The sequence below is a fragment of the Chiloscyllium punctatum genome, chromosome 2 (assembly GCF_047496795.1).
Source record: "Chiloscyllium punctatum isolate Juve2018m chromosome 2, sChiPun1.3, whole genome shotgun sequence".
Lineage (NCBI taxonomy): Eukaryota > Metazoa > Chordata > Chondrichthyes > Orectolobiformes > Hemiscylliidae > Chiloscyllium > Chiloscyllium punctatum.
The window spans coordinates 130,415,743-130,437,356 of record NC_092740.1 but is presented as its reverse complement, the minus strand read 5'-3'; the positions used below and the strand labels follow the sequence as shown (position 1 = coordinate 130,437,356).

Below are 21,614 nucleotides of genomic sequence, written 5' to 3'. Positions count from 1 at the left end.
GAAAGCGAATGCAATGTTGTCTCTTATCTCAAGAGGGTTGGAATATAAAAGCAGAGATGTACTACTAAGACTTTATAAAGCTCTGGTTAGGCCCCATTTGGAGTACTGTGTCCAGTTTTGGTCCCCACACCTCAGGAAGGACATACTGGCACTGGAACGTGTCCAGCGGAGATTCACACGGATGATCCCTGGAATGACAGGTCTAGCATATGAGGAACGGCTGAGGATACTGGGATTGTATTCGTTGGAGTTTAGAAGATTAAGGGGAGATCTAATAGAGACGTACAAAATAATACATGGCTTTGAAAAGGTGGATGCTAGAAAATTGTTTCTGTTAGGCGAGGAGACTAGGACCCGTGGACACAGCCTTAGAATTAGAGGGGGTCATTTCAGAACGGAAATGCGGAGACATTTCTTCAGCCAGAGAGTGGTGGGCCTGTGGAATTCATTGCCACGGAGTGCAGTGGAAGCCGGGACGCTAAATGTCTTCAAGGCCGAGATTGATAGGTTCTTGTTGTCTAGAGGAATTAAGGGCTACGGGGAGAATGCTGGCAAGTGGAGCTGAAATGCGCATCAGCCATGATTGAATGGCGGAGTGGACTCGATGGGCCGAATGGCCTTACTTCCACTCCTATGTCTTATGGTCTTATGGTCTTATGTGGCAGATTATCTATTCTAGATGTAGTATTTAGTTGTTTTTCAATGTCAATACACAGTAAATACTAATTGGTTGTTCACTATGCGAAAATCTTAACATAGCTGTTGAGCAAGAAATGCGCAATGCTAAAATAATGGACAGGCTCAAATTGTTCTGAAAATGTTTTGCTGAAGACAAAACCAAGTTACCAGTCAAGGCCAATTGTAGAAATGGAGGGAAAAACATTTTTAAGTCTCTGTAACTTGAGCCTTGCCCTGACACCACATAAATGGACACCTTGAGATTGTCAGTACCCTAGTAGTCACCTATGAAATGTGCTAATTTCTCACTAGTCTAGGTGAAAGTTTTTGATATCTTAACAATATTGTTATAGCTAATACAAGCCTAACTTCTCTAAACTGGACATTATATTGACCATTTTGTCAGTTTTAAGTTTTGGGAGTTGCTGTGCCTCCTGTGAAAATACTGAATTAGCAAGTTATCTAGTGAGAATTACACTGAGTCAATATGCACTACCATGACTGAGTGTGGTGTCATGAAGATGGTCATTTTATTCCAAACTGTATGACACATTCATGGCAACAGAGCGGAATAGTGAATATGAAATCTTTCTTCAAAGAAAACATCTCAGTTATGGTTATATTCTGAAATCCTGGGACAAAACTGACCATCTGCTTTTAAAAGATGGACATTAATTTTTTTATTATAAAGGAAATATCTCACCCAAGTAGGCTGTGACAAGATTTTAATACTAATGACACTGGCAATCAGAAAAGATCATGTTTAAGCAGCAAAACGAGAAAAGATTTTGAAAGGAAAAACAAACAGAACTACTTAAACCTTGGCATCAAAGACTACACCCAGTGTCCCGAAAATACCCAATTATAAATGTGAAAGAAATGCTGAATGTATTCAAATACTAAAAAGATAGTTACAAAGCAGTGAAGTTATACTTTTTTGGGGGGGAATGGGATTTTCATTAAAGAACTATAGATACTGCTGGCAACGGAGTGAAAATTGCTTCAGTTTAAAACTGCCCTTTTTTAGAAGAGAAACATTAACAAACCTTTGAAGGCAGGAAATTAAGGATAATCATCATAAAGAGAACAATCCAAGAAGATTTTACGTCAAAACTCACAAGCAAGATCCTAACATAGATAAAGGGCAAACAAGATTAAATAATACATTTAATGGCAAACTAATTCATTATAATTAACAGGTTGATTAGGTACATCTTTAGATTTGATTGGTAAGTTGATTGGTACATCTTTAGATTTCCTGCCTTACTGCTTATTCAAATCTCCTAATTAAAGAGTTTTTAAAATTGAAATTGCATTTTTACTGATGGACCAGTGCATTGTAGAAAAAAAAATGCTGAAATTATACAAAATTTACAACAGGAAAATTGATTATATGAAAATAATATTCAAATAGGAGGTCAATTTGAGCCAAACTTCATATTGATATGACAACCATCCCTCAATTTTGACAACACAATTCGCTGCTACTGATTGCCAAAAGGTTTGTTTTTAAAAAATGCTATGGAATAAACTAATATCATTCATTATTAAAGCAAATTACTTGAATATAGGGTAACAGAGATGTGAGAAAGAATTAACTAATTTTTAAAAAATTTTCTTTTTAAAAAATTTTAAAAATACTTGCATTAGCATTATGTTTCCAAGTGACTCTCAAAGAGATGAGCAAAAACCCACTAAACTGCTGAAAATAGCAATCTGCAAATCTATAGTGTGCTATAACCAGTGTTGAACAATGGAAACTGACCTTGATGCTCTTCCAAATCCATGTCAAGATGTCGAATCTCTTCCGTTACCTGGTTAATTTTCTCCTTCATCTCAGTAAGTCTACAAACAAATATTTGGTGTCATTTTTAGATAAAAGGGATTCCATTACATATCAATGACAACGTATTACTGAAGATAAAGTGTTGTATGCCTGAAAAACTACATAAAGTGAAATAAAATGTGATAATTGATTAACCACTATCAATTTCCTCTTCCCCTTTAAGTTTTCCGCATATAATTTCATACTTTTTTTTCTAAAAAGCAGGATACTTTCAGAAAACTGTCAAATATTTCTGCATGGAAATAAATGAACACAAATTAAGTACAGAAACTCATCATTTATTATTTCAAATAAGTTTTTTGTAAAGATGATTTCCTACTGTCTTTCAATGCTTGCTATTTCTTGGTTATCTTCTTTAACCTGTTAAAAGAAGCATGGTTTAATTAATGTAGGAACTTCCTAATTGAAACAGCTTCATAACAAGACATTTTGATTCATTCTTATTTAAAACACATAATTAAAAGCATGCTTACAGAACTTTAACCATATAATTGAAGTATTACAATACACAAAGATGGTGTTGCCAGATATTACAATAAGAATAATTAAGAGAACATGAAGAGTCAAAATCAAGGTATGCTCTTGCAAGTGATCGTTAACTCTGTACTAAAAATGTCCACGTACGTGTGAATTTATGCCTACAGGTTACCAGTTCAAAACATCTGATTTTGAAAAATAAGCAGGTTCAATCCTTGTTGGTATTTACAACTGGGGTCTTATTATAAAGTGGGAGGGTCCCTATCTCTGGGCTAGAATTTCCAGGTTCAGGGTCCTATCTATAATGTTACAACATGTGTGTTGTAACACGTCTGAACAGGGTGCTTATAAAATACTTTAGCAGGGAAGTTACAGATGGAAAATTATGCCTTAGGAAGAGAAAAGATGATGAATATTTGACACAGCATTTGACAAATCATTCAAAGAATGTAGAAGTGCAACAGCTGGCACTCTTGAAGGACTTGTGTTTCCTTAATTTTCTTAGTCATAACTATACGGTCTTAATGTGGTTTAGATTGTACTCTCTGAGCACATATCAGTTACTCAATCTTCCAAAAGCTAGTACAATGGATAGTGAAAGGAGAACAAATGGAATTTTTCTGATAAGCATATATAGTGAACTTAGCTTTAAAGTCTCTAAAATACAGCAGTTTTATATTCAGAAATGCTGGTATCAATCACTACCCCAAACACACGCACTCAATAACTAGGGAATCCCTGAATTGTACATTGTCAGACAAAAGTTTATATATTTGATGCATACTTTTTTATCCTGTTCTCCTTCATTCCACTTGGTGTCCTGGTCAACATTTATCCCTTAGTACACGTTATTATCACAAATTATTTAATTATTATCCCACTGCTATTTGTGGGACTTCACTGTATGTAATTGGCAGGAATTCCTATATTACGATTATCATACATTTTAAAATAACTTAATTGGCTGTAAAGCACATTGACACATTCCACAGCTGTGAAAAGAGCTACTTAAATTCAACTCTTTCCATTCGATATTTACTACTTTGAGCAGTATAATGTTTCTTCTTTCAGCTCAATGGTTTAGACAGTTTGAACTATCATTGACCAAAAGGAAATGTGCTTTAACAGGGTGTGACTGACTTGGATATTTCCTACCCACCCTTAAAAGATGCAATGTTGTGGGATTGCAAGGTGTTTTGCCTACTAGCAAAGCCAACAAAAATTAATGAGCACAATAGGGTTCAAATGACAGTCAAGGCTAAGACTAAAATTCAGTTCCTTTCATGACATGCTCTAAAATCTTCGGCTGCTGTACCAGTAAGGAAATTAATAGGCATCCTGTCCACTAAAGTCATTTTTCCAATGCAGTCTTCCACTCTTTATCTCATTAAATTTGTAAGGTGGCAGTGAGTTGGTCGCTTCAGGTGGAGCTCATCTACTTCATCCATTTCCTTTTCTGTTTTCTTTCTTCTCTTTGCTTTCTTTTCCTCCTCCTCTCTTCTTTCTTCTCCTGCCACAGACTCCCAGCCTCAGACTCAGCACAGATCCAACGAAGTGGCCTCCTGGCATTGCGGCCTCCTGGTCTGGCATCAAGGCCTTTCAGGAGTACATATGGTCTTTAGGCCTGGCATGGCGTCAGCATGGACTTCCGAACTCTAGGTGATTCCTCTATGTGTGGCCCCACCGTGGTTCAGCACTTAAAAACTGTAATGTTTGAATGTTCACCTTTAATTCTTTTTTGTATTTAAACTAAGAAAGTCTGCAATGAGTAACTTTTAACCTTATTTCCTATGTTTTACCCTGTACCATACTTACTGCAATTTTTAACTTTGTTCTTTCGTTCTACCTTGTTCTTAAGATTCGGTACCTAGGTTCCTGTACCTAAGATGGCGCATTGTGTGGTGAAATTATATACTTTTCAATGTACTCTTGTACTTTTGTACTTGAGTACACTAACAATAAGAATCAAAAATCAAATTTATGGGTGAGCCCAAGGATTTTGTATGGATTTAAATAAACACTTCAATTTACATAAGTAGCCTCTTTAGTGCCCATCTTATGTAATCATGCAGCTAGACAGGCGATATTACTTGCTGCTGCTGCTAGGGCTTTGTGATGTTAATACCTTGGCCCCATACTAAAACACCAGTTGTACACCATTTCAAACATTGCAAAGTCAGAAATTGCCCTTCATACTTGGTCCAGCACCACTAGCTCAAAGTAAAAGGCCCATAAAGACAATTTGGCATTTCAGGTCACTTACAGTGACCTGGAGATGCTGGTGAATGTGATGATGGAAGGGCAGGCAATGCTGTATCCTGCAGACCAACAATGGTGACCATGACACCAGACTCAACCACCCTGGATTGAAGTAGTGAGCTAGGTCAGTGTAGGCTTCTGGGTGAAATGCGACACATAACAGTGCAGAAAGAAAGTTATTTTCTGCTGCATTTTACAAGGTTAGGTGCCACTACACTTTCTCTGAAACCCCATTCACAGGATCACCACTCACTCTGACCCTGCCACTGCACACACCTCTCTAAAAGAAGACTCACAAACTACAACCCTCACACTGCAAGTATCATGGTCATTTAACAGCTCTCACTAACTTCATCTCACTCACTGGAGATAACCCCCCCTTGAGGCATACAATATATGCACAGATGTCAGTAATGAGTGAGAGATGTCATTGTGGAGCAATAGCTCATAACATCAGCTAAAAGGTGCAGAAAATTAGAAAGCATACTGAATCAAACAATAATTGTTATCCAGTTCTGTGGAAACTTCCAAATTGAATGCAATCAGCATTTTTGGTTCAATGCAGTTTAGAAGCATTTTCTAATAGTTTTATTTTCATTCATGAATGCCTGCGACAAGATTGCCCATTGCAAGGTGCCCTGAGAAGATGTTAGCGGACCTTCTATTCGATTCATGGCTTTCCTTTGTAGCAGTTTAAAAGAATTACAATTAGCTTGCTCACTGAGGAGGCAGTTCAAAGTCAGATTTCCTCACCTGCTTCAGTAGTCGCTCTCTCTCCTCCTGTGGTGATCCCATACTCTTATCCTCTGCAATCATTTGACTTCGATGAGATTCAAGCTCATGGAGTTTCTCATACAATACCACAGCTTCTTGCTTCACCTGGGAGTGAGCTATCTCCTGTGAAATGCAACATGAATCTTATACAATATCTTACATGACTCATTCTATTATACTTCCTAACCACTATTTCTAACGATGGCAATAAATGTGGTATTAGAATTAAAGTCATGTTCGGTCACCATGATATTTGAGACCTGGATCATTTCTTGATAACAATAAAGTTGATTTGTTAAAAATTGAGCTTACAGTGCCACAAACACTTACAATGTGATATATCCTCTTTGCAGATTAAACATGGCAATTTCCTGCTAAATTATGGTGTTAATTCACCTTTATTGTATATTGCATGGCAGAAACATTTTATGATGCTTAAATTTCGAATGCTGTCGTAAGTATTCAGTGGATCTGAATGACAGCCTTTAATCTAGGCTCTGCTAATATTCATAAGCTGTTTAAATTTGCCTCTATCGATTGATAAGGCAGTTAAAGTTGCCAGATTGAATTTGAAGTGATAGATCACTTGAAACAATTTCACTTTATGGTGAAAACTGCATCCCAGTAAAAACAGAGTGGGCTGAATGGCCTCCTTCAGTACTCGATCAATATGACACAGGGGATAGGATAATCTTTCTGATCATTCTACTCTGTTATACTTGTTTGGCTTTAAAACTGACCATCCAAATGCGTGAGGAACTTTTAAAATCACAAAACTCCAACATCATGAATGAAGTACATTAAATTTAATATCAATGCATTACAATGGGGATAGGATATTCTTTCTGATCATTTTACTCTGTTAGTGAGTCAATGCTACACACTATCTTGCAAGTGAACAGGTACTGTCTTAACTAAGCTTTACTAATGTAAACCACTAGAAAGTGTGCAAATGCTCTGAACTAACACTAACAGACCACCTTCATATTACACTTTCAGGACAGCATAGTTGACATCAAGAGTTGTACATATAAGGGAAGTATAGCCACGAAAGCTACATCACTATAGGATATATAAATGAAATAGATAACAATAAACCTAAAAAAGAATTCAGGAAAGGCTTCTTAATGCGATGTGTTTAGAATGTAAAACTAATACCACAGGTGATAGCATAAATGCATTTCAGGGGAAACTAGATAAACATGAGGGAGAAATAAAGAGAAGGATATGTTAGTAGAGATGAGGTGAATAAGAAGCATAAACACCAGTATAGGCCTTTAGGTTGAATTTACTGTTTCTGCGCTATAAATATATTGTAACTTTGCAGTTTAAAAGATGCTGTACCACATCATTTACAAGTTTAAAATTACCCTTTTCTCTCCCAGGCCCATTTGACTTGATGAATTCTACATTTTCTCTTTACATTTAAACTTGCTGAATGATCAAGAATCAGAATTACTTTTTCTATATCAGGTAGTGGGGCTTTTGATTAATGGAAATGGGAAATAAAATAAAGTGTTATTAAACATCAATAATAAAATTATTGCAATTGTACATTGTTTATTCATTGCTATGTAACTGAAATACCTGAAGGACAAATAAAATAGATACATTTCGGTAGTGTGCTATAATCATATTTGTTTTGTTTTAAAACTGAACATCTGTATGTATCAGAAACTTTAAAAATCACAAAACTCCAATGTAATGATTGAAGTACATTAAATTTAACAGCAAAACATATTTAGTAACAAAGATTTAAACCTGAATGACGACTTGTTATGCCGCAGCTGATACTTTAAAACGTCAAACACATTTGACTCAGCCCTGAAATTTACCATCTATTTGAGGCCATAATAGTCAGATAAGTCTGGGCAGATCTACCCTAATAGGTGTTTGCTTTATATTTGATCAGTTCATCAAACTCTTCACAACAGATCAGATCAGGGTGGAACCATTGAAGAGCAAATAATCAAACTTAAGAGTCATAGGGATGTACAGTGCGGAAACAGACCCTTCGATCCAACTTATCCATGCCAACCAAATATCCCAACCCAATCTATTCCCAACTGCCAGCACCCGGCTCATATCCCTCCAAACTCTTCCTATTCATATACCCATCCAGATACCTTTTTAATGTTGCAATTGTACTAGCCTCCACCACTTCCAATGACAGCTCATTCCATACACACACCACCCGCAGCGTGAAAAAGTTGCCCCTTAAGTCCCTTTTAAATCTTTTCCCTCTCACCCTAAACCTATGCCCTCTAGTTCTGGACTCCCCCATTCCAAGGAAGAGACTTCGTATCCATGCTCCTCATGATTTAATAAACCTCTATAAGGTCACCCCTTAGCCTCTGACACTCCAGGGAAAACCAGCCCCAGCTTGTTCAAACTCTCCCTATAGCTCAAATCTTCCAACTGTGGCAACATCCTTGCAAATCTTTTCTGAACTCTTTCAAGTATCAACATTTTTCCAAGAGGAAGGAGACCAGAATTGCATGTTGATGAATTAAATTTTAAAATTGCCACAAAAGATTACATTTGGCATTAGTTTTCTTTTCACTGAGGTCATTCATTCAAACTCTGATGCTCATGTTTGTGCACTAAGTTCACTCATCACCCTTGTCTACATTTATCAGTCTCCTGGTTAAACAACATAAAAACAAGAATAACAGTTTTGAAGTTAAGTTTTTCCATGGCCTCATCCTTCTCTATCATCCTTCCTCATCTCTAATGTGTTCTAGCCTCACAAGCCTCCAAGATACCTTGCCTCTTGAGTATTCAAAATTTTAAGCGCACCAACATTGGTAGTTGTACATTCAATTGCTGAGGCCACAAGCTCAGGAGATCTCTCTTCTGACACTTCTCTCTCTTCAGCTTGGTTTTCAATTTTATGCTGTTTCCTAAAAATTAACACCAGGATGAATCTTTTGACTAAGTGACTTCATATATTGCTTGGCTTGGATTCAAATCCTCCTGCTTTATAATATTCCTGTGAAATGCACTGGGTCATTACATTATTGGGATGGTTCAATATATTGAAAGCACTAAATAAATTAGTTGTTGTGGTTATTGTAATTCCCAGATTCTGAAATGATTGCAACTTTGTCTAAACTTTAGCAAGGAGCTACTCAACAGATGTTACAGGCAATTGACATTCCTGGAAGCTGGTCAGAAGGAACTGATGACTTAGTACAGTATGATGAGGCCATTGACAAACACTTGGTTGGCACTGAATTTTGAAGAAGTAAATGTCATATACCTTGGGCCCGAATATAATCATTAACATATCTGATGGCAATGACAAATGATCAAATCTGAACCAAAGCTAAGGATAACAATTAAAATAGCGTTTTCCTTCTAAATAGAGGACCGAAGGGCCTGTACTGTGCTGTAATGTTCTATGTTCTATAAAACTATTATGTAGAAAATGAAGTTGACTATATTGATATTAATTTATTTTGGCTCAGTGGTTAGCACTGCTGCCTCACAGACCAGGGTCCCAGGTTCGATTCTTGCCTCGGGCAACTGTTTGTGTGGAGTTTGCACATTCTCCCAGTGTCAGCATGGGTTTCCTCCGGGTGTTCTGGTTTCCTCCCACAGTCCAAAAATGTGCACGTCAGGTGGATTAGCCATGCTAAATTGCCCATAGTGTTAGGTGCATTAGTCAAAGGGAAATGGGTCAGGGTGGGTTACTCTTCGGAGGGTCGGTGTGGACTGGTTGGGCCTGTTTCCACACTGTAGGGAATCTAATCTAATCTAATCACTACAAGTTGTGATTAATGGTGTGATGGTATTGTGCCTTTAAGAGTGATTTGTTCTATGCTGTTTCTCTTGCAGAGAGGTGTTGCTATACTGATACTGGAATGTTCTGCTTCAGGACCAACTTTGAGCTCCTGAATTTTTTTTTAAAGTCAGGCTTAAAAGGACCCAGGGTTTTAGTTTTGCTTTCAATTGTGGTTTGAAATTGACTGTAGAAGCTGCTAGATACAATTCCATCTGTTGTAGCAAAAAGCTCGAGTTCGACCTCTGCTGCAAGATTGTTTCTTTCAGTGTTCCTTTTTCTTGTACTGGAAAGGAGATAGCAGGTGAGGAAAATGTATTTTGCTGAATTTGTCTTTGCCAAGGGTGTGTCTGTGGCTTGCTACTAGATTGGAATAATTGGTGTTTAGTAGGTAAGTAATATATTATTTTATTACATATTACAATTGTTAAAGTTATGCCAATTTTCTTCTTTTGTTTGTATTTTAACTGTGTGTAGAATAGCATGTGTTTTGATTAAAGCCAATCAAATCTAATGTGGAACACAGTGTTTTACAGTGGCCTTTAAATAAAATAAACATTTACTGTCCAGGCTATTTCCTTGACACATTTTGAGGGTGTTTGGTCTGGTCCATAACAGTGGTGAACAATTAATCAACTAACTGAAAGAGTACACTTCACAAATATATCAATCCTCAATGGTGGGGGAGGCCAGCTGATCACTGGAAAAGATAAGACTGAAGCAGGTGCAATAACTCTTAGCATTATTGGATGATTCATTTCAGTCTCCTACTCTGGTGATTCATAACATCTCAAATTGTCTTTAACCGATTTTGTTCACTTCTCATGATATCAATCAATAGTTGAATGCATTGGACACTGCAAATATTATAGGCTTTGATAACATTCTGGCAAATGTACTGAAGACTTGTAATCCAGAACTTGACATACTTCTAGCCAAGCTGTTCCAGTACTGCTGTAGCATTGGCATCTACCCAACGTGGAAAATTACCCAGGCACATCTTATTCACGGAAATGAGAACAAATTCCATGCAGCCAATTAACCTCAAATTTAAAATTAAAATATTCAAAGCAACAATGCAAATTGGTTTTTTTTCAGGAGTTTGGTTATTGAATTGTCAAATAAAGTACAAATGGAAATGAAAATACTCAAAACTCTTACAGTCACCAGTGTTTCCTTTTTTGTGTTCAATATGTCTAGCTCTTGCTGCCGAGCATCCAACTCCTGAGAAGATGAAAGGAAGATTTTAAGTGAGCAGCTTAAATAGTAATTTCATCATCAAACATTAAGCAAAACACTAGGTAAACATTTAAAAGCTTTTGTACAACATTGAGGAACACGATAACATTTGTGTCAGAATAAAATTATCCTGCATTGTGATTTGCAGTCCTTTTCCATGTATTGAAATTGTAGGACACTTGCATGAAACTAACAGCATCTACAAAAAGATTTCCAAACACTTTCTATTTTAAATGCACATACTACAAAGCCAGAGCGCAAAATACTTCACTCAGTTTTCTAATTTCCAGTGTCTTTCCAACCATCTACCTCTGAACTTCCGTTCTATGTTCAACCGTTTTCCATTCACCTTTGTTGTTTCTAGAAAAGGGTGAGAAGCCTCCATATATCTCACAATGTGCAATATCCAATTCAGGTATTCTTTGCTGGAATCCCCAACTGCCTTTAGGGTTACATTGAATAGGTTCTTCCTGGCTTCAGCAGTGTATTGCTACATGGTTCCACTCAATTTCAATAAAAACAGTACATTTTTTGTTTATCTCCCAGTTTGCAGATGCGTAGGCCACATCAACCTCTTCAGCTCTGTTCACACTTCCTAAACCCACTAGTTCTGTCAGTAATAATTCAGGATTTGTCGAATGGTTTGAAGAAAGCTGTGGATCTTCGGCTGAGAGTTGTCCTTCCAGGAGCATAAACAACTCTGATGGATTGACTGGGTCACTGCAGCTTTACCCCTTCATGATCTGAGATGGAAGGACTGTAGATTACAGTCCATTATCAGCAAGCCTACGACCTGGCTGGATTATGACCATATGGTTATACTGGGCCAAACATTTGAACGTGAAGTGCTTTGCCTCCCATTCAGTTCACACTTTAGAACACTCACTGTTAAGGTGATCTGGCAAGGATCTTTGCTTTCAACTATAGATAGTCTACTGTGCTCCAGGACATAATAGAAATTCTGAGCACTGTCCACAATGAAAGGCAGTACAATGCCAGCCTATAATTCAATGCCCTCTCTCTGGCTCAATGTATCTTTGTGCTGTCCAGTGGAATCATTTTCTACAGCACCAGATCGGCTTGGAAAGGATGGAAAGGGCATTCTGGACCTTTTATTTAGTCTTGCTATAATCTCAATTCAGGCAATCTCAACCTAAATTTAGGTGATCTGGCTCACAGTTGTAAAATCTCCAGCTGGGTCTGTGATCCAGTCTTGCACTACCCTGTGGGTCTTTTTCAGACTTTACATGGTCTGCGCCAGTTCTCTAAGATTGACTCCATCAGCAATGGTCTCTTCCTTTCTCTCTTACACATGAAGATACTGTTTCAGATGCCATATGTAACAGGCCCCTACTGTTTTACAGGTTCCACTTCATTAATCTTCCATATCAAATTCAAGTTCATCTCTAATTTTATTAAATGCGCATGTGAAAAATCCACACCGCACCACATAACTTTTTAATTTCTCTAAATGCATTCATTCCTACTTCTCTTGACACTTTCCTTTTATGCTCATTGGGTTGAGGAAAGATACCCCACTTCAGGTACAATCATCTTTAAAAGGGTCGTAACTTAACCAAAAGCTCAAATCCCTTAACAGTCTGGAACCAACATAATTCTTTAACAATAAAGTGATCACAGTAAGTGAATGGAGCTGTGAAGATGCATAGAATTCTATCTTCATGAAAATATAACAGTGAGTAAAACAATAAGAATAAGGAAAGGCGAAGAAGGTTCAAAGAGGTTATCACGCTTAAAATGGTCCTACAATTCAAATGCATGTTTAAACTGTGTGCATGTTCAAAGGCCTAAGATATAATGTGCACTTCTGAACACACAAAATAGGTATTTACTTAAAGCTTATTGTATTATTACAATTTTGTCTTTAACTTCAGAATATAATATAGTATTCTTTATTCTGGTTGAAACTTTAATTTACAGATGCTGAATTCTATATTACATATTAAAGCTCCAAAATTTGGAACACTTTCATAACCTAGCTAAACAGGAAAGGTTTATTACAAACGAAACAGGAAAACATTACTGAAACTCCATCCTGTAAAGGCTGTCCAGATATCCCTTTGGAGTGTACTAATCAGAAACTAAGAAACAGTTTTATGATTGTCTGACCAACAAAAAATACTGTTACCAGCAGGATTCAAGTGAATGTAAATAATGAAGCCTTTCAGTTACTTTTATACACTGTATTCTTTAACTATGAACCGACATTTGAGAAAATAGTGTAGTCAACAAAATTTGACATGAAGTAAACTGATAAACAATACTAAATAAAGTCTGCCTGGGAAAGCTCTCATGAAAATGGTTAAAACTCATAAGAAAATAGTTAAAATAATTTGTTGATAGTGATTTCCATTCATACTTTTCTTTTGAATTTCACTGCACAGATTTTACAGGTTTCCAGAATTCTTGTACATGTTGTAGCTGAATTAAATGCATAACAGAGTTCTCTGGTGAAAGGAACAAAAGGCACTTCGAAAATAAAACAAGGAAGTGACTGCTGTTCTGTGACATAGCAAAATGGGACTTCAGGATCCAGAACATTTAGAAACCCATTAGCAATCAAGTTTGAGGAAACAGGTGATGGTAGAATAACGTTTCACAAAGTAGCCCAAAAATAATAATACAATTCAAAAAGTGGAGTTTCTGGGGTCATCATGCTAGTGCATATTATGTTGCAATTGTCACTGTGCTTAAAAGGAAAAATATAAAATAAAATTGTTAGAAGCAATAGGTCAGAAAGGATCTGCATTAAGTTAGGAAAGAAACAGCAGTGCAACAGCATCAAAGGAAAGTATGTACAAAACTTGCCGAAATGCAAGGGCTGCTATGTTTCCATTTAAGTAAAGTATCAGAATTATCTTCACATTTTATTCAGAAAGAGAACAATTATTCTGTCAGAAACAAAGGTCAACATTTGAGCCGATGTGCGTTTGGACATTCACCGAATTTGTATCAGAGTGCGTACAGTTAGATCTCCTTTAAGAATGCAATAAATGAAAGCCTAACTAATGCTGTATTTTATTGCAAGAGTCCCACTTCCTTCTCATTTTCCTTGTTGGTACAAAATGGCTGTACAATTACAATGTGAATATAGTACAGGAAGCTCAATGACATTTGCATCAAATTCACAATCATGTAAGGCAGTTCTCTCCCACTGATGAGATGTGATCTCCACGCATCTTAGTCAAAAGTTTCAAATTTTCTCAGATTCTGTATTCAAAGTCATCACTTGCTTCAGAAATAGTACCAACCTGTAATAAATGCTCATTAATTGATTTCATTTTCATATATTTGGCTTGTTTGTCTTCAGTCATGTTTTTGATGATTGTATCTGCAGCTTGTTTTTCTCGTTCAATTTCTTCATCGTTGACACGAATGAGGTCTTCTTTCCTGCAAGCAAGAGGAATTCGCCAAAAGTTCAACATTCCATTGTGGCTTAAATCATAAAATGGAATCCTGACTTGCAAAAGAAAATCAAACCCTAAAATGATAACAGATAATGCACACTTTTGTAGATTGTGTGAACGTTTAAAATATATTTCTAGTTGCTTCACATTGTGGAAGTAAGATAGTGTGGCTTTGACAGGAAAGAAAATAATGTTCCTCCCCCCACTGCGTACCCAGTAACCCCCATCCCAAAGACTTTTCTTGAGGGATACTTATTGATTTTTGGGGACGACCTTTTTAATTTCTTACTAACTCACTTGTTAGATGTAGTCATGCAATTATGATACCTTCATCATTTGTGTTAACATACAGGAGTTTTGAACTCTGACACAAGCAGAAATATTCCCGATGCAGATAGTTCCTATATGAAATATGAACATACCAACAAGTCATTCATTCAACCCTTCGAGCCTGCTCTGACACTCAGTAAGATCATGGCTGATTCAAGTATAACCTCAAATCACATTCCTGCCTACCAAATAATCTTTTATCCCTTGCTTAACAACAATCTATCTATCTCTGCCTTAAAAATATTCAAGGACTCTACTTCCATCACCTGTTCAACAGGCAGTTCTAATGACCTTCTTAAAGAAAGAAAATGTCACTTCATCTCTGTTTTAAATGGCTAACCTATGCTTTTCAAAAAGAAGGACATAGGTCTAGACTTGTCCATAAAAAAAATCCTCTCCACATTTACTTTGCTGTATAAGTAATTTTGTACATTTTAGTTTGAAGAAAAGTTGATATTTGGATTTTTAAAAAGACTTTACTGAAAGAATAGTGGAAATTCTTTTCAACAGCATTTTTTTTAAGAAACCATGCAGTTCAGGATAATTCTTGGTCCTGGTTGCTTGAAAATATGTCTGAAAATATCTGACTGTTTCAATGATTAGGTTTTATGATTTTACTGTGTGATGTGTTTTGCAAGTTTGGAAATAGTTTGGGATTTTCAGATGATAAGCTTGTTCAAAGAAAGGAGCTGCTCAGCTTGTGTCTCTTGTTTCTGAAGCATCTTTGTAGTGAATTCAGTGTGAAATCTGATTGTCCACTTAAGAGGTAGCATTGCCTGCTATGTTTCTGAGCTAACAGTATTTGTAAAGACCAAAGAGGCACCTGCCTATGTTGGCGATACAAGTACATGCATGTTAGAATCCCAGTCATCTTAACTTTCTACAATATACTCTTTGTAGTGATTGGAACCAGATTGATCTTGTTGACTACGAGATCCTTGATTGGGGTTGTTAATCTGGGCCAATCAGGAAAGCCCTAGCTGACGAATATAACCAGGAGATATAAGCACTACCGCAGTTAGGCGGTAATGTGGGGGGTAAAAAGGCTAAATGGGAAATTCAACAAGAAAAAAGAAAAGAAAAAAAATATATAACCAGGAGATTGCCCTTTGATAAGAAGGGCACTGCTTGTCACTGACCACTCGGGCGTTTTCCTAGCTTCCTGGTGGTGGAAATTGAATAAAGACTCGTGCACTTTGTGTCTTTCACTGTGTCTCACACCTGCACACACACACACACCATGGGTGCTGGGGAAAAAAATAAGCACTACCGCAGTTAGGCGGTAGTGTGGGGGTAAAAAGAAATAAACACAGGAACCAAATAAGCACTACGGCAGTTAGGTGGTAGTGTGGGGGAGAAAAAGAAAAAAAAAACAGGAGTGTTAGAGCTTCTGTTCACTCTGAGAGCTGGCTCTTGTGGGAGCTGGACCCGTGTCAAGGACTCTCCCTAAATCAAAAAAAATATAACCAGGAGATTGCCCTTTGATAAGAAGGGCACTGCTTATCACTGACCACTCGGGCGTTTTCCTTTCTTCCTGGTGGTGGAAACTGAATAAAGATTCATGCACCTTGTGTCTCTCACTGTGTCTCACACCTGCACACACACACCATGGGTGCTGGGGAAAAAATAAGCACTACCGCAGTTAGGCAGCAGTGTGAGGGTTAAATTTTTTAAAAATGGAAAAAAAAACAGGGAATTATCACACAGCTTTAAAAAAAAGAAAAGAAAGAAAAAATATATAACCAGGAGAACGCCCTTTGATAAGAAGGGCACTGCTTGTCACTGGCCACTCGGGTGTTTTCCTTTCTTCCTGGTGGTGGAAATTGAATAAAGATTTGTACACCTTGTGTCTCTCACTGTGTCTCATACCTGTACACACACACAAAAAATAACCAGGAGATTGCCCTTTGATAAGAAGGGCATTGCTTGTCACTGGCCACCTGGATGTTTCCATTCTTCCTGGTGGTGGAAAATGAATAAAGATTTGTACACCTGTTGTTCTTCACTGTGTCCAACACCTGCACACACATGACATGGGGAAAATATAAGCATTACTGCAGTTAGGCGGTGGTGTGGGGTAAGGAAAAAGTAAAAAAAAGAAAAAAAGAGATAAAAGAAAAGATAAAAAGAATAACCAGGAGATAATCTCAATTCAGGGACTGACTCTGAGCTGGCTGGCCACAGCCAGTGTATTATGCACAAGCAAATAAAGGGTGACTTGGTGATGGGATACCACCGTCTGTGTGGTTATTTCACTCATATTTTTGCTTTCAAGAGCCAAGAGCTAATGGCCATAAGCTTTTCTTTCTCAAAGTGAATCTCTGCAGAGAGAAAGCTTCTTTAAAAATCCTTTTCCATGGTGTGAATAGGTGTAACCTTTTGTATATATGTTTGGGGTTATTTTGAGAGGTAAACACTTACATTTTCATATTGCAATATTGCATCATTGTGGAATAATTTGTGGTTATAAAGCATCACTAAATTTAGTATTTATGAGATTTTTTAAAAATTCTAAGTCTAACAAAGAAGCAGATGATTGGGAAAACAGTCATAACAATTGGTAGAATTCATCAACATATTCAATAATAATCAAATCTCCATTAAACCTAAAGCTATCATGCACAGTGAAAGCATTAATTTCTTAGGCATAACAGTACTTAAATTAACAGAAAACAACAGGATCACACATCTATGCATAAAAACATCTTCCACAAGCTTGTGAAGTCAAAGCTTATGTGCTTCCATTACTTATGCACAATGCTAGAAATTTTTAACCAGTTATAGCATATTTCCTGCATTTCAGATTTAAACATAAGAATTGGGAGTGCTCATGACAACAGCATCCCCTATACTATTTGCAGTTAGAAGGAACACATAAATACGTACAGCCTTTAGCTACAGGTTCCACAATCATTTGCAAGGAATTCATTATTTCAGCGATTTCAAGTTTAAAAGTGGTATCTCCCCTTGCAGCCTCCCCCTTACCACTCTCACAGCTCTTGCTTCTCTGCCTCAGCCACTCAGACTGATGAAGCCTCAAAAGTAGCATTGCAGTTCAGAATTGAGACCGAAATTTCTCCTTACCCAGCCCCAGTTCCTCACAACCATTTGGCTACTTATTGGCTCTCACTATTGAGATAGTGAGGACTGCAGATGCTGGAAAGTCAGAGTCAATAAAACGTGGAGCTGGAAAAAGCACAGTCCTGCCTGAAACTTTGACTTTCCCGCTCTTCTGATGCTGCCTGACCTGCTCTGCTTTTACCATCTCCTCATTATTGAGGAACTGCAGGCTGTTCCTCTCCTATGTTTGCTGGTAGGTCTACTAATAAGACTCATCAGCAATTACAGTATGGAAACAAGTAATTGGAAGGAAAGTTCCTCAGATTCAATTATTTCACAAATTGGGGTGCTTTTTCTCTAATTTGTCACTCTTAGAATTTAACTTTGTTAGGCTTTTGGGGACTTTCAGGAGCAAATTTGGCCAGCATCTGCATTTATTGTGTGTGCTCATTTGTGGCTATCTACAAATATGCAATGAATGCTATTTTTAGTTAACCCAAAATCATATGACAATCTAAGAGAAATCTGTAGTCCTTCTATCCTTTTACTAAATGATCCACTTGAGACCCACAAATACCTGGCAGATTCTGAGCAATCAGCTTAAGATCTTGGTTCTCAAATGTTCTTTTACTCAAAGGTGGTGGCAGTGTTGAATTGGGGTGGACAAAGTCAGAAATCACATGACACCAGGTTGTGCTTCAACATGATGAAGGGGTAGTGCTCCGAAAGCTTGACAGCTCAAATAAAGCTGTTGGACTATAACCTGGTGTCATGTGATTTATGACTCAATCAAAGACTGAGCTGGCACAGTGGGGGGCAACAATAAATTTTGCTGACTATATGCCTTGTTTGAGAAATGGCTCTGAATTTTCCAGGATCTAACTATTGACCTTAATCAATAGAAGCTGTTGGAGTTGGTTGGAAAAGGACCCTCATTTTCCAGGTGTTATGTGAAAGGCTCACTTTCTAAATTTGTGGAGAAGGAGTCAACAAGGCCTTCATCTAAAAAAGGCTGCGTTGATTTAGATTGAAAGTCATTCAGTTTGACCAATTTTCCATCTGCTCTGTCGAAGTCTATGCCCATGGGTAATTTCCTAAAGGTAAGGTGCAATACTGCAGAGAGGAAAATTGAGAAGCAGATTGGTGCGATGGCACAATCTTGTTGAATCTTAGGGGCAATGAGAGTGCAGTGATGCCACTTGACTAGCAACACACGAAGCACAGGCTAATCATCTATAAATAGGAGTAGAAATCCCATGAAGGCAGCTAGCAGAATTTCAATTCAATCAGTGAAACTTGGAGTCGAAAGCTACTCTCAGAAACGGTGACCAAGAAACTATCATTGTTGTAAAAACGTGGTTCACTAAATATTCTTTAAAGAAAGAAATGTTATTGTCTTTGCCTGCCCCGCCTGTGTACAATTTTAAACCCACCGTGACGTGGCTGACTCTTAACTATCCTCAGAAATGGCATGGCAAGCCACTCAGTTCAAGGGCCAGTAGGAATGGGCAATAAATGCTGGCCTTGCCAATAACATCCACATTCCCAAGGAGGAATAATAAGGCTGCTTGATGTTGAAAGGAGTCCATAAATTTGAAAGCAAGCTTGAAAGATGATGGAGATCCAAAATGTTCCAGATGCTTTCCTGGAAGTGCGCATTAAAAAAAAAATCAACTTTTCTTAGTCCAGCAATATCAACTCACTTTTCTTTTACCCAAAGCAGTCCAGTACAAAAACATGGTCTGGATCATCAGAGAAGTCAGAGTCATACAGCATGGAAACAGAACATTTGGTTTATCTAGTTCATGCAATGTTTCCAAACTACATTTGACACACCTTCCTACATTAAGCCCATATCCCTCCAACCTTTTCTTATTCATGTACCTCTCCAAATGTCTTTTAAATGTTGTAACTGTACCTGCATCTATCACTTCCTCTGGCAATTCATTCCACATAAAAACCACACACTGTAAAAAGTTGACCCTCATGTCCTTTTTAAAACTTTCTCCGCTCAACTTAAAAATTACCCCTGGTTTTTAACTCCCCACCCTAGGGAAAACACCCTTGCTATTCACCTTAAATAAGCTCCTCATGATTTTAAAAACCTCTACAAAGGTAACCCCTCAACCTCATATGCTCTAGTGAAAGAAGTCCCAGCCCCTCCAGCCTCTCCTTATAACTAAAACCCTTCAGTCATGGCAACATCCTAGTAAACCTTTTCTGAACACTCTCCAATTTAATAACCTTCCTATAACAGGGTACTCCACAGGAGGCCTCACCAACGTCCTGTACAACTTCAACATGATATCCCAATTACTTTATTTAAAGATCTGAACAATGAAGGCAAGCATGCTAAACGCCTTCTTAACCGCCCTGTCTACCTGCATCACAAATTTCAAAGAATTATGTACCTCAACTCCTGGGTCTCTGTTCTACAACACTACCCAGGGTCCTACCATTAATTGTATGAGTCCTGTCCTTGTTTATTTTACCAAAACACAATACCTCACATTTATCTAAACTCCATCTGCCACTCCTCAGTGCACTGGCCCAACTGAAGTCCAGGAATTTGAAGCCAGACAAGTCAGTCTTTTCCAGAAGGCACAATAAAGGTTTGTGAAAGAACTTTAAACATTCAGACAGAATCTATTTAACAAAGTTTCTTGAAGACTTTCAAAATGGCTGCTTTGAAGACATCTTTCCACTGTGCCTATCTATCCATGGTCATCTAATGCTCTTTCTCACCTCTAAATCTTACGTGTCCATTGTTTAAAGTTTCCCTAATTCAAACAATGCATGCACTTTAATTCAAACTTCAACCAGCTGTTAATTTAAACAGCACCTCAATCTGGTTCATCGACACTCTGGGTGTGTTGTGCAGATGCTGCACCCACAGATAACTGCCATAAATTCCCTCAAAAATATATCAACAACTTACTATGATCCACAGAAGAAAACATCGTTAACAAATAAGATTAACTCTCCAAACCCAACTGACTATCCTTAAACATTAATAATTTAACAACAAATTTTGAGAAATTCTGAGGCATGGTCCAACTCTCTTAACATACCTGTCTAATATCCAAAGTCAAGGTTAGAAGAAAGGAGGCTTTCATTTCACTAACATGGGCTTACATTGATCTTCATGGTTAAACATACTATATGAAATAATTTTATTACTCAGGTTTTGTAATATTGAAATGTAACGTTGACTATTCGAAGAGCTAACAACGAAAGTCATTGAGATATCAATGAGTATTATTGGTTGTAGTCTATTAAATGGAAAAATAAATGTACAAAGTGAAAGCAATTACCTTTTACCACACACTGCAAATATTTGCTCAGCACCAATGCAACAGATTACATTTATTTATTAGAATCAATCAATGGAAATTACTCAGTTAGCTGTCAGCCAATTGAAGTTAGCCTGGAGTGTTGGAGTACACCCTTTGGTAGTTAAAAAGGCCTAAAATAGGTCACATGATTCCTACATAGCTACCATCAAACTAACAAATGAAAAATTACACAAAATAACTGAGCACCATTTAAACACAATTGTATTAAAAACTGAGTAACGTCAATATTTGCATCAAATAAGACTTAATTCTAACAAGACAAAATACTGTGTTGTGATACTTTCAAATGCAACATTTAACCAACTGAATATAACGCCATGGTAGATAATTAACCGAAATGTATGTTTAACTAGCAATTCAAATCACATGCATTCTTCAGGACA

At 37.3% G+C, this 21,614-nt stretch overlaps 1 protein-coding gene across 2 annotated transcripts in view; it reads right to left on the bottom strand.

The window, feature by feature from the left end:
• Positions 1–21,614, bottom strand: part of ift74 (intraflagellar transport 74) — a 129,188-nt gene that overhangs the window by 68,994 nt on the left and 38,580 nt on the right. For both annotated transcript variants that reach the window (XM_072589000.1, XM_072588990.1), the window contains exons 8-12: positions 14,330–14,468; positions 10,980–11,042; positions 6,014–6,157; positions 2,844–2,884; positions 2,444–2,523 (exon numbers count right to left, since the gene is read on the bottom strand). In XM_072589000.1, coding sequence (XP_072445101.1) covers positions 2,444–2,523; positions 2,844–2,884; positions 6,014–6,157; positions 10,980–11,042; positions 14,330–14,468 — 467 coding nt within the window. The remainder of the gene's footprint in view (positions 1–2,443; positions 2,524–2,843; positions 2,885–6,013; positions 6,158–10,979; positions 11,043–14,329; positions 14,469–21,614) is intronic.